Genomic DNA, 13,651 nt, shown 5'->3' with positions numbered 1-13,651 from the left:
GTAGCTACTTGACTCATTAGTGTGTTCTGAGAAATTCCATCATTCTGTCTTCTTTTATATCCCACTTTATTTGTTAACTTTCCATTTTGCAGTGCTTTTTTGCTGTAGTTCAAGTTACATTGATTTAAAATGTACCTCATGTTTATAGTTTAAGTTGCACAGGGAAAGTACATGCTGTTCTCATTTAGTTTGTATGAGTCTTTGCAGTATCGCTTCAATGCCCCATCTTTACATTAGTGTTGGAAATGTATCCACCATAACATAACAGAAAAAAATGGTAAATACTCAGCAGGTCAAATTGCATCGGTGATCAAGAACTCAGAGATAGTATTTCTCTGAGGTTGATGGCCTACACACACAGAACAAAGAGCAGTACCGCCCAGGAACAGGCCCTTCGGCCCACAATGTCTGTGCCAAATATGATCTCAATTTAAACTAATCTCTCCCAACGCATGATCCATATCTCTCCATTATCTGCCTTTCCGTGTGTCTGTCTGAAAATCTTTTAACTGCCACATCTTTAAACTTCCCCCTCTGACCGACCTTAAAGCTAAGTCCTCTCGTCGTTTGTTCTGACAGTCTACCCTATCAATGCCTCTCGGAATTTTTATTCCTCCATCAGAAATCCCCTCAACTTCTGACATTCCAGAGAAAACCTTCCAAGAGTGCCCAACGTCTCCTATAACTAATCCCCTCTAACCCAAGCAGCAATCTGGTAAAGCTCTTCAATGCCTATTAAAATCAAGTCTTTTGTTGTGCCACAAACTGCGACGTTGGAGATAAATAGCTTTATCGAGGCAGAGAAATGAAGGACAGGAGGAAAGGACAAATGAGTAGGCCTGTGATAGAGTGGGTGTGTCAGAAAGAAGAGCCATACAAATTCTATCTACAAATAGTAACTACAGTACTACTACATTTATTTCTGAACACTGATTTCCAGAAAGGATATATTAGCCTTGAAGGACATGTAGTGCTTATTCACACAAATAGCATCAGTCCTGATCATAGAAAATTATGGTAACAGGCTTCCTAGGCTCGGCTTATATTTCTCATATGAAATTAATTAAGAGCGTATATAATCAAGTTGTTTAAGATGATCAAATATTTTCATTAGACGTAGAGAAAGTATTTCCTCTGGTAGGAGAGTTTACACCCATGGGTGAAATTAGAACTATGCCTTTCTCATCTAATGTGTAATTTTAGGCAGCACTTCTTTGTGTAAATGGTAATGAAAATTTGGAACTCTGTCCATAACGTTGTTAAGGATAGACCAATTAAAATTTGATAAGACTGAAGAGATTTATGTTAGCAAGGCATTATGTAATATGAAACCATGGGAATTGAATGAAGGTGCCAATCATTCATCTGCAATCTAATTAAATAATGAAACATATTCAAAGTGTTGAATGACCTACTCTTTTCCTATGTTTAAAAGGTTTTTCACCCATTTGACAACATCATTTTAAAACTTGTAGGGCGTGAAGCACACTAATCAGTAAACTTGGAATAATTACTGCAGTATTCATAACTTTAATAATCCCATTTTGTGTTCCTACAACCTAACTAGTTAATGTGTGAGACAGATTTCACAACAACCACAATAATGCAGTAAACCTAAAAAATATTTTGCAGCACTAACAGTGGAGTATGGAATGAATGCATTGATTCTCTACTGGTAATTAGAAGTCTTGTCCAATCCAGTAAATAATTCACATATTAACGTATAATTTAAAAGCTACAAAAATAAATTGATCTGTACATTTGTATGACTAACCTTTTTCAGGTTAGTCACACTTTCATGCACAAACATTCGACGGCCTTCCTGACTCACTACATATTTTTTATTAATCCATTGCAGTCTAATAATATTTCTCCAAATCAATGATTAATTAAAATGAATCCCCAGAGAGTAGGCATTTATGTTCTAATTGGCATTTTGGTTTATTGCTCCCACCACCTGCAAAATGTAGCTTGTGCCTCCAGTTGAACTAATAATGTATGACATCAGGTTGGAGTTGATAATGTTCCTGATCCATGGCCAATTTACAAGGGCTACCTTTAGTTCCACAATCACATCAACCAGATCAAAAGCGTGGCTATGATCATTGTCCGTCACAGAGAAACTAGATAAATACCAGACTTCCGTCACTTCCAAACTCAACGACTTAAGAATTCTCTTGTCCTCTTTCTAAACCACAGCTCATCCAAAACATTATTATCCATAACCTATTTTGCATCAAATTCTTCTCTCAAATAAAGCAAGCATTCCACAGCCAGAATGTTATGGATTGAATCCTAGTCCTGAGGTTTGGGCAAGAAATCTAGGTTGACATTCCATTGTGGTACGAAATGTCCAAGGTGCCATACATTGAGCAGAGAGCTGAGTGCTTCTTTTAACTGGATGCAAAATAGCATCCCGCAAAGTGCCCGAAACACGAGTACATGGTTGTCCTCAATATTATAGGCAATATTTATTCTTGAATCAATAGCTCAAGAATAGATTGTTGTGCCATTATCACATTCAATCAATACAAACTAGCTGATGGGCTTTCCACATTTGACAGTGGAACTGAACTCCTGAAGTTTTCATCCATTGTAAAGTCATTGGGAAAGACATGTGGATGTAAAAATGCATATTAATGCATTCCTTTTACATTTCAAGAAGAATAAAAATTGAAGGAACTGATTTATATATTGCCTTTCACTAGCTCATGATTAATTCACAATTAATTATGTACATTTGAAGTATAGTCATCCATACATAGAAAATGCAACAACAACTTATATCAATCGTACGAGGCAATGGTGTTATTATAAGATTGCCTGTTCCAAGCGATGTTGTTTGAAGGATAAATATTAAATAAGAAAGTGGGAGATCTTTCCTTACTTGTCTTTGAATATTTCCATAAGATGTTTTACATTTCTGTTAGCAGACATCAGAGAAGCAGCAGCACTACTTCAGTCCAACATTGAAATGTCGTCCTAGATTATTTATCCCAGTCTCCAAAGTGATTCTTGAAACTGTGATCTTGTACTGAAACTGAAGGACCAGTTGTTCTCTGAGCTGAACAGAAAATATCTTGCAGAACTATTTGAAAGAAGAGCGAGGGTTATCTGCTGGAGTATAGCCAACACTTATCCTTGAATCAGCAACTCAAAAACACCTTGATGTACCATGATCATATTCAATGAGAGTTTATACGTTAAGAGAAAATAGTGTAAGGTTTCAAGCCAATAATCATTCATTAAAACCTGATATTTAGGACTTCAATTAGGAGGAGTTGTTCACCTCAAATGATTTGATATTTTGGGGAATTCTCTATCCCAAAGGCTTGTATGAGCTCGGTCATGTATGTTCAAGGCAGAGATTGTTAAATTTTGGTTTATATTGAAAACTAAGAAAATGCAAAGGATAGAGTTAAGGAAGGACACCAGGCACTAACTTATTGAGCATTACAGCATACCCAAAGTTGCTTCAGTTCCTTTGTACATTCAAAAGATGAAAGGTCAGTGACCCTGGTAACAGACTCCATGAGGAAAGTTCAATACCTTGTTGGTAGTAACTGCTTTGGATCTTGGTCTCCAATGATAATTGATGCAGTGGGGTAACAACCAGTACGTTGTTTTCCATTATATCTGCTCCATTTTAGCCAATTAAAAGGAAGATTAGGCAAAAAATGTAGCAGCCAACAACAGTTTTAAAGTATACCAGAAGCAAGAGAAAGATCCAGAGGTAATTTGCCAATGGTGAGAATTAGGGCAAACATGCAGAAATTCAGAAACATGGGGCACCTATGTTTCTTTTATCTTGAAGAATTTATGGGAATCCACCTGCGTTTCACATTGTGCCATTGAACAGAAATTGTGTGAGTGGGATTAAAAAGAGAAAAGCTGGAAGCACCCAGCAGCTCAGGCAGGATCTGTGGAAAGACCTTTCTTCAGAACATAAGTGAGAGATGGCTACTGCGGAGATGTTATTGTGAATTCAGGTTGCTCATGCAGTTTCATACGGATTATCAGCTGTTCTTTTAATCATCATAAAGAAAGACAATAGACAATAGGTGCAGGAGTAGGCCATTCGGCCCTTCGAGCCTGCACCGCCATTCAATGTGATCATGGCTGATCATTCTCAATCAGTACCCCGTTCCTGCTTTCTCCCCATACCCCCTGACTCCGCTATCCTTAAGAGCTCTATCTAGCTCTCTCTTGAATGTATTCAGAGAATTGGCCTCCACTGCCCTCTGAGGCAGAGAATTCCACAGATTCACAACTCTCTGAATTAAAAAAGTTTTTCCTCATCTCTGTTCTAAATGGCCTACCCCTTATTCTTAAACTGTGGCCCCTGGTTCTGGACTCCCCCAACATTGGGAACATGTTTCCTGCCTCTAACATGTCCAACCCCTTAATAATCTTATACGTTTCGATAAGATCCCCCCCTCATCCTTCTAAATTCCAGTGTATACAAACCTAGTCACTCCAGTCTTTCAACATATGACAGTCCCGCCATTCCGGGAATTAACCTAGTAAACCTACGCTGCACGCCCTCAATGGCAAGAATATCCTTCCTCAAATTTGGAGACCAAAACTGCACACGGTACTCCAAGTGCGGTCTCACTAGGGCCTTGTACAACTGCAGAAGGACCTCTTTGCTCCTATACTCAACTCCTCTTGTTATGAAGGTCAACATTCCATTGGCTTTCTTCACTGCCTGCTGTACCTGCATGCTCCCTTTCAGTGACTGATGCACTAAGACACCCAGATCACGTTGTACGTCCCCTTTTCCTAACCTGACACCATTCAAATAATAATCTGCCTTCCTATTCTTACCACCAAAGTGGATAACCTCACACTTATCTACATTAAACTGCATCTACCATGCATCCGCCCACTCACACAGCCTGTCCAAGTCACCCTGCAACCTCATAGCATCTTCCTCACAGTTCACATTGCCACCTAGCTTTGTATCATCGGCAAATTTGCTAATGGTACTTTTAATCCCTTCATCCAAGTCATTGATGTATATTGTAAATAGCTGCGGTCCCAACACCAAGCCTTGCGGTACCCCACTAGTCACTGCCTGCCATTCTGAAAGGGACCCATTTATCCCCACACTTTGCTTTCTGTCTGTCAACCAACTTTCTATCCATGTCAGTACCCTACCTCCAATACCATGTGCTCTAATTTTGCCCACCAATCTCCTATGTGGGACCTTGTCGAAGGCTTTCTGAAAGTCGAGGTACACCACATCCACCAGCTCTCCCCAGTCAATTTTCCTAGTTACATCCTCAAAAAATTCCAGCAGATTAGTCAAGCATGATTTCCCCTTCGTAAATCCATGCTGACTCGAAACGATCCTGTTACTGCGATCCAAATGCTCCACAATTTCGTCTTTTATAATTGACTCCAGCATCTTCCCCACCACTGATGTCAGACTAACTGGTCTATAATTTCCCGTTTTCTCTCTCCCTCCTTTCTTGAAAAGTGGGATAACATTAGCTACCCTCCAATCCACAGGAACTGACCCGGAATCTATAGAACATTGGAAAATAATCACTAATGCGTCCACAATTTCTAGAGCCACCTCCTTAAGCACCCTGGGATGCAGACCAGCAGGCCCTGGGGATTTATCAGCCTTGAGTCCCATTAGTCTACCCAAAACTTTTTCCTGCCTAATGTGGATTTCCTCCAGTTCCTCTGTCACCCTAGGATCTCTGGCCACTAGAACATCTGGGAGATTGTTTGTATCCTCCTCCGTGAAGACAGATCCAAAGTACCGGTTCAACTCGTCTGCCATTTCCTTCTTCCCCATAATAAATTCCCCAGCTTCTGTCTTCAAGGAACCCACATTTGCCTTGACTATTTTTTTCCTCTTCACATACCTAAAACAGCTTTTACTATCCTCCTTTATATTATTGGCTAGTTTACCCTCGTACCTCATCTTTTCTCCCCGTATTGCCTTTTTAGTTATGTTCTGTTGCTCTTTAAAAGAGTCCCAATCCTCTGGCTTCCCACTCTTCTTTGCTATGTTATACTTCTTCCCTTTTATTTTTATGCTGTCCTTGACTTCCCTTGTCAGCCACGGGTGCCTCTTACTCCCCTTAGAATCTTTCCTCCTCTTTGGGATAAATTGATCCTGCAACTTCTGCATTATTCCCAGGAATACCTGCCATTGCTGTTCCACAGTCTTCCCTGCTAGGGCCTCCTTCCAGTCAATTTTGGCCAACTCCCGCCTCATGCCTCTGTAATCCCCTTTGCTATACTGTAATACTGACACCTCCGATTTTCCCTTCTCCCTCTCAATTTGTAGAGTAAAACTTATCATATTGTGGTCACTGCCTCCTAATGGCTCATTTACCTCGAGTCCCCTTATCAGGTCAGGTTCATTACATAACACTAAATCCAGAATTGCCTTCTCCCTGGTAGGCTCCAGTACAAGCTGTTCTAAGAATCCATCTCGGAGGCACTCCACAAACTCTCTTTCCTGGGGTCCATGACCAACCTGATTTTCCCAGTCTACCTGCATGTTGAAATCTCCCATGACCACCGTAGCATTACATTTGTGACATGCCAATTTTAGCTCCTGATTCAACTTGCACCCTATGTCGAGGCTACTGTTTGGGGGCCTGTAGATGACTCCCATTGGGGTCTTTTTACCCTTACAATTCCTCATCTCTCCATACTGATTCTACGTCTCCTGATTCTATGTCACTCCTTGCAAGGGAGTGAATATCATTCCTTACCAACAGAGCTACCCCACCCCCTCTCCCCACCTGCCTGTTTTTTTCTGTACGTTGTGTACCCCTGAATATTCAGCTCCCAGCCCTGGTCCTCTTGTAGCCATGTCTCAGTGATTCCCACAACATCATACTTGCCAATGTCTAACTGAGCCTCAAGCTCATCCACTTTATTTCTTATACTTCGCGCATTTAAATACAACACTTTAACTTCGGTATTTACCTCCCCTCTCACACCGGTCACAATTGGCCCTGACCTTACTCTCATATCCCTTCTAGAACTTCCCTTCCCATTCATACGAGTCCTTTACAGTTTCTCCTGTATTTGCTTCCCCTTTAACTCCATCTCCATATTCCCAGTTTGTCAACCCCTCCCCCCCACTACTTAGTTTAAAGAGGCTCTTCTAAGTGTTCAGGTTTGTAGATAAGACCAACCCAATGCACAATAACACAAATAGTCAATGCACAATAATCCTAAATGTATGGATGGAGGCAACTGGCAGATGGAGTTCAGTGTTGATAAGCGTAATGATGAGACAACTACTATTTGCTTTAATACTTTTAATGTTGTGAAACATCTCAAAGCATTTCACAGATGTCTTATCAAACAAATGTAATACCAAACCACAGAAGAGGTTTATGAACAAGTGATCAGAAAGGTTTTGAGTACCTTTGAAAAGAAAAATGGTAAGATTTAGGAATTAGCAGCAGCTTTTTGCGGAGAAATTTCCAGATTTGTAATGTTCTTAGTGTGAAATACCTCCTGACACCTCACCTGATTCATAAAGTCATGTATTTGTTCTAAATTCTTATGCCAGAGGAAATATTTATGCTTTAATCTTCCTAGCTTAAGGGAATGTGACCTAAATTCTTGCATTCTGTACTCATAACATAAGTAATGTTTTTTTATGAGTGATTAATAGAATTATTTTTTTTACATTATAAATAATAATGAAATGCTGTGATACATTAAGTAATCAGTCGTGTTCTGATTGAAAGGTAGATTCTGCTTGAAGGGCTGTTTTCTGATTGTCTGCTAAATGATACTCTTTTCTAATTCTATATTGTACTGAAATTTCCGCTGTTGATAACATCCTCAGGAAAGACATTGCTCAGTGTGGTCCATATCTCATGCAAGCCTCATTTCCTCAATAGGTCGCCCAGTGAGTCACCACCACGGAAAACACACAAAGCACGAAGCTGTTGCAGCTCCCGCAGTGTATCCGCATCGTCCATTCGCAGCTCCTCCAAATCACCAAGCAGGTCAATAATACATGCCACGGACTCTGCTGAATTTTAACAGACTACGTGTTAAGTTATCGTACAAATTCTGACTTTGCGTCTGCAAACCTTATTCCCTGATGTTAACTTCACCATCATTACCTATCCCCATTCATAACTAGAATGGGAACTTTTCTAATTTTGGTTAAATATTACTCTTGTTCTGCAGTACGGTACAAGTTTTATTACAAAAGCCATCTGTTCAAGGCAGCACCCAGCAGTTAATAGAATTAGATATTTGGCAGCACTTTCAAGGGTTCCACACTGCCGATTTTATGATCCTAGTCAAAATGAGATGAAATCACTACAGTATTCTTAATTTGTAACTCCCATCTGTTAAACGTCTAAAATATGTAACAGAATAAATAATATGTAACATCCAATTCTGTTTTATGAAATGCTGGAAGTTTTGTGATTTAGCAATTTATATTACAGCCCACTGAGAGAGCAGATTGCTGCAATGGGTAAATGCTTTCTGAGAAAGAGGAAAAAATGGGGATGAAGAGAAAGAAAGACACAGACAAAAGATAGAAAGAGGGGGGAATAGAGAAAGGAAAGAGAGGAGGAGGGAGAGAGAGATTATTTTTGCACCGTTCCTTTACATAATAGTTAAAACTGATTAACACACAATTATTATTTTTTCAATCGGCCTATTAATATATTACTATGATTTCGTAAATAAATAATGACAGCGTGCGAAAAAGGACAAAATGTATCAATGTTGGCACCCAGGTCGTTTTGCTTTCCATTTGATCCTATCTGACCTCTATTTATTTCATCTTGACAAATCATGTGTAGCAAGGGCAGTTTTAACAGGTGTACTCATCTCGAGACAGACAGTTCTAAATTGGCAGAGAACATAAAGATATAAGTACAGCTGCCAGCCTATACTTTCAATGGCGATCTAAATTAATTCCCTAAGCTTTCACGTCAGGTTTGCATTGTGTCCATGCAACCTTTCAATAAACATGCGGGTCTTAAAACCTGTCAACAATACTGGAGAAGATGATCTTCTGAAGAAGGGTCTTGACCCGAGACGTCACCCATTCCTTTTTCTCCAGAGATGCTGCCTGTCCCGCTGAGTTACTCCAGCTTTTTGTGTCTATTTTTGGATACACGAGCCTGGATTCTCCTTGACAACCTGCTGCCTGTAAAGCCTATTCATCTGAAGGCAATTTGAAAGGCAATCACACCAGCACCAAGGTCCAAACATTTCGGTCCTAAGCAGCAGCAACTAATTCCAGTGATACCTGGAACCATCTCCACTTAAAAAATCCCTCTGAAACTTTTGGCAGATGACAATGCCCTAAACAGAAGGGTCTGGGTCACAATGCTGCTTGGCTTCATCATTGCCATCTATGCCACTCACTCATAGCTTAAAAGCCACCAAGGCCATTGATTGTTTTTGATTATTCCTGACATTGTATTAAAAAAAATTAAAGATTATTACAATTTTTTTTTTAATTGGCAAAGACACAAAAATATTTCATATCAATTTAAATATCAAATTCCAAAACATTGATATTTATGTGAAGTTACCGGGAAAATTCACAACATTAAGATGCCTTGCTTATAATGCCCATTTTGTATAAGTTAATGCTTTCTTGCTGTAATACTTCCCCCATATTGTTGATAAAACACCAATGCCATGGAGGATTTATCTACATTTAATTAATTGTTTCATCCCAATATTATTTGGGCTTAAGTTCATCAAGCGTAGGAGAAAATAAACCATCAACAAATACCTAAGATGCAAGTGCCAGATTTTGTCACATGAACTTTTAAAAATGTAATAGTGGCATGACTGGTTAAGAGTGAAGCTTAATAGCCGTCTGGTTTGGTGGTATTACAATGAAGCAAGCTGTGTGGAGTGACAGGGGCTGGAGCGTGGTCAACAGCGTACTTGAATTGTATTCGCAATTTCATTGTGTGCTATATTACAATCTATCTGCTCATCGTTGACTAAAGACTAACCAAAGTTCACCCACTGACCAAATGTTGGAACTCAGCAACGAGCTTGTTGTTTACACACAAAATGCTGGAGTAACTCAGCAGGTCAGGCAGCATCTCAGGAGAGAAGGAATGGGCGACGTTTCGGGTCGAGACCCTTCTTCAGACTGACCCGAAACGTCGCCCATTCCTTCTCTCCTGAGATGCTGCCTGACCTGCTGAGTTACTCCAGCATTTTGTGAATAAATACCTTCGATTTGTACCAGCATCTGCAGTTATTTTCTTATACTACTTGTTGTTTACACTTAATCAGCCACTTACTTTTATTTGTTTTCCAGTTCCCACAGCCCGTCTTCAGAGCGTAGAACATCACATTCCAAAAACAAGCGCAGTGCCATTTCCAGGCAGCCCAAGAATGACGCAAACGAACGAAAGCTATGTTGCACTCGAACAAGTCCAAGTCAATCTCCTCTGCAAGGCCGACGCAACAGATCAGTGACTCCCAGAGAGAATGGACACAAGGGTCCTTCGTGGAGTGACAGACACAGTCCAAGACACAGACATCCACCAAACAGATCACAGGATGTATGTAGTCTTTTCCTTCTTTTCTCTGGTTTTCCTCTTTTCTCTCTCTTTTTCTCCTATCCAGCCCCCTCTCTTTTCCTCTCTCTCTCTTGGGAGTTTTGAAGCCAGTTTCCAATCTCGTGTGTGCTCTCCATTCCCCATCATTGTTTTCTATTTCTCATTACCATCTGAACAGCATGTGCAGTTCATTAGCAATAAGCATCATTTGTGTTGGAAAATTCCAAATCCTATGAATAATTTAGTAGAGAGTACCTTATTAATCGTAGAATGTCCTTCCTCCATAAATAAATTGTATCCAGAGATTTGTCCATTGAACTAGTGATCATTTCGTTGAAGGCTTTAGTGAAAATTTATATCAAATTGGTAAGGAAAAGTAGGGAGAACAGAGTCAGAACCGACTAGCCTTTCACAAAATTTGATTGCATTATGGTATTAATAATATTTTTAGTCAAGTAGCGATGGGAGACCTCAGTTGTTCAAAAGAAATAAGAGTTAAACTGATATTCCCTTTTGAGCAGGAAAGTTTGGCGAAAAGTGAATAAAGAGGTGCAGTCAAGATTATGAATGGTTTGGTAAAGGAGAAATTGTTTCTGCTGACAGGAGGCTCGCATGACAAATGTATAAAACAGTTAACAATGGCAAGAGAACATGAGGACAAAGAAGCATCTGCATTAAGTTTTCTTGATCAGAATACCTGTTTGAAAAATGGATGGAAACACATGCAAAAGTAAAATTAAGAAAACAAAGTCAAATATTTCAAAGGGAAAAGCCCCATATAGGTTAAACATTGGGATAGGACTTTTAGACCTTTGTTCCAATGCAGGATGTTATGACAATTCAAATTTAAGTTTCATGAATTCTTAATTTGATTTTGCAACCCATCCCCATTGTAATGAATTGCAATGTGCTTGCCATAGATTCAAGTATGCTGTTTTGAGAGGCTCAACAGTCTGGAAATATGATCTGTCCCCAGCATACATATCCAGAGGGTTTTTTTCTGATTAGAGGGATTACCCAAACTAACATGTATTCCATTGATGTGTTCCATTTTCCCTGTATCTTGAAACAAAATACAAGAGAAACAATCTGAAGCCACATGTTAGCGATTAAAGGAAGCAAGCGTCCTTGGGTAAAACTTTTAGGGAGATATGATTATTTTTTATTGTTTTTCCTCATGCTGCCACCATTTTGAATATACGACGCAGCTGGTAGAAACAAATGATGAAGTAATACGCTGCACCAATTTCCAGTTGCAGCATTCCAAATAGCAGCTGTCTGAATTTTCATACTGGGTATACAACAGATACCACTTTATTTGGCAAAACATGAGATGATATTTACTTATTCAAGGTGCCATCCGTGTGTCTCTCCAGGTGCCACTACTGCACATGCTTTTCAGACTTGCTGCACCATGTTCACCAGCCCGAGCTCTCTTCACCCAGAAGCTCTATTCATTTTATTCTTGTAGCTCGATTGCTTTCCTGTATTTAATCTTCAATCTGAGAGATAACTGCTGTCCAGCAATTATTGAATTAGTGAAGATATAGTTATGCCACTACGCACACGAACAACCAAAATTGTGATATTTATAGAAGCTGATCTTCCAGCATACCAGAACATTCCAGGACATTGCTTCCAATATCCTGTGCCTCATAATATTAGAATCTTCGATTTGCAATCCATTGTGGGTGAAGCATATCTCCACATCCATAGCAAGTGGTTCAAGCGAACCATGTCCACAGAACTGGCATTATCATAGGCCTGGGACCAAGGCTAGTGGTAAATTCACTTCTATTTGCAACATCTAATTAATGGATGCCATAGGGCATTTACAATTTTTCTCCACTGGCCAGAAACTATTAGCAAAAAATACAGCGAACTATCATTAATAGAAACAACTGCAATACACACACAACTGACACTGGTGTATCGCACCCTGGGAACATTAAACAACATCGTCATCTACCTCAGAAGCTGAATTCATAAACAAAACACACCATGCAACCATGCAATAGCCATGTTCCTCAGTTAGTTCTCCAGTTGAATGCCTGCATCCCTCTTAAAATTATTGATACCATCGACTTGAAGCCCAGTCTTTTACTGTTGATAACAAATATTCTGCTGGCTCTCTGTGAAAAATCAGCTGAACAAGGATTGTGCAGGAGTCCTTTATCATTTGTCTCGTGGAAGATGAAAAGACAATTGAGTTTGGTCGCTAGCGCTCGATGTAAAGCAGAACATTGACTGCGAGTTGCAGGTTTGGTTTTGTGAATGCGAGTCCAGCAGGCAGCAGTTAGTATTGTACATGATTAGACTGGATCACTAAAGATTAATTCTCCTCCTTTGTTACTTGTAAAGTTGATTTCACCTTGGGAAATTTCCGGACCATGGATGCTAACTTCCTCTTGTGTTTCAACGTCTTCTCCTTTGCCGATTGTTCAGTTTAGGTTATTGTTACGTGTACTGAGGTACAGTGAAAAGCTTTTGTTGCATGCTAACCAGTCAACAGAAAAACAATACATGATTACAATCGATCCATTTACAGTGTATAGAAGATACATGTCCCTTCCTACTTCAGTTTAGCCTAATTAGAAGCCTTGAAATTCAGTTTGGTATATTTTGTTTGCATTTTTAAATTGCCCTTTTTCATGATGGGTAGCAGCAAAGCACCCATGTCCCTTGATCGGTGATGGTAAAGATAGAATTAGTTTACAGATTGATCTACTATGTTTTAGCAAGTCCAGAAAACACAGGTGAAAAGTGCAATTCAATGCTATTTTTGTTCATTTATTTTATAAATTCTTTTAACTAACGTCCTTTGACTCGATGCGTAGGAAAGAACTGCAGATGCTGGTTTAAATCGAAGGTGGATACAAAATGCTGGAGTAATTCAGCGGGCCAGGCAGCATCTCTGGAGAGAAGGAATGGGTGATGTTTCGGGTCGAGACTCTTCTTCAGACTGAAGAAAGTTCTCGATTCGAAACTTCACCTTTCCATGTTCTGACAATAGACAATAGACAATAGGTGCAGGAGTAGGCCATTCAGCCCTTCGAGCCAGCACCGCCATTCAATGCGATCATGGCTGATCACTATCAATCAGT

At 39.7% G+C, this 13,651-nt stretch overlaps 1 protein-coding gene across 9 annotated transcripts in view; it reads left to right on the top strand.

Moving 5' to 3' along the window:
- The window catches only part of srrm3 (serine/arginine repetitive matrix 3), a 183,664-nt gene that overhangs the window by 135,276 nt on the left and 34,737 nt on the right, over positions 1–13,651 (top strand). For all 9 annotated transcript variants that reach the window (XM_078422701.1, XM_078422702.1, XM_078422704.1 and 6 more), the window contains 2 exons: positions 7,890–7,997; positions 10,304–10,550. In XM_078422701.1, the coding sequence (XP_078278827.1) occupies positions 7,890–7,997; positions 10,304–10,550 (355 nt within the window). The remainder of the gene's footprint in view (positions 1–7,889; positions 7,998–10,303; positions 10,551–13,651) is intronic.

This window comes from Rhinoraja longicauda, chromosome 26 (assembly GCF_053455715.1).
Source record: "Rhinoraja longicauda isolate Sanriku21f chromosome 26, sRhiLon1.1, whole genome shotgun sequence".
Classification (NCBI taxonomy): domain Eukaryota; kingdom Metazoa; phylum Chordata; class Chondrichthyes; order Rajiformes; family Arhynchobatidae; genus Rhinoraja; species Rhinoraja longicauda.
This window is presented reverse-complemented; position numbering and strand designations above follow the sequence as displayed.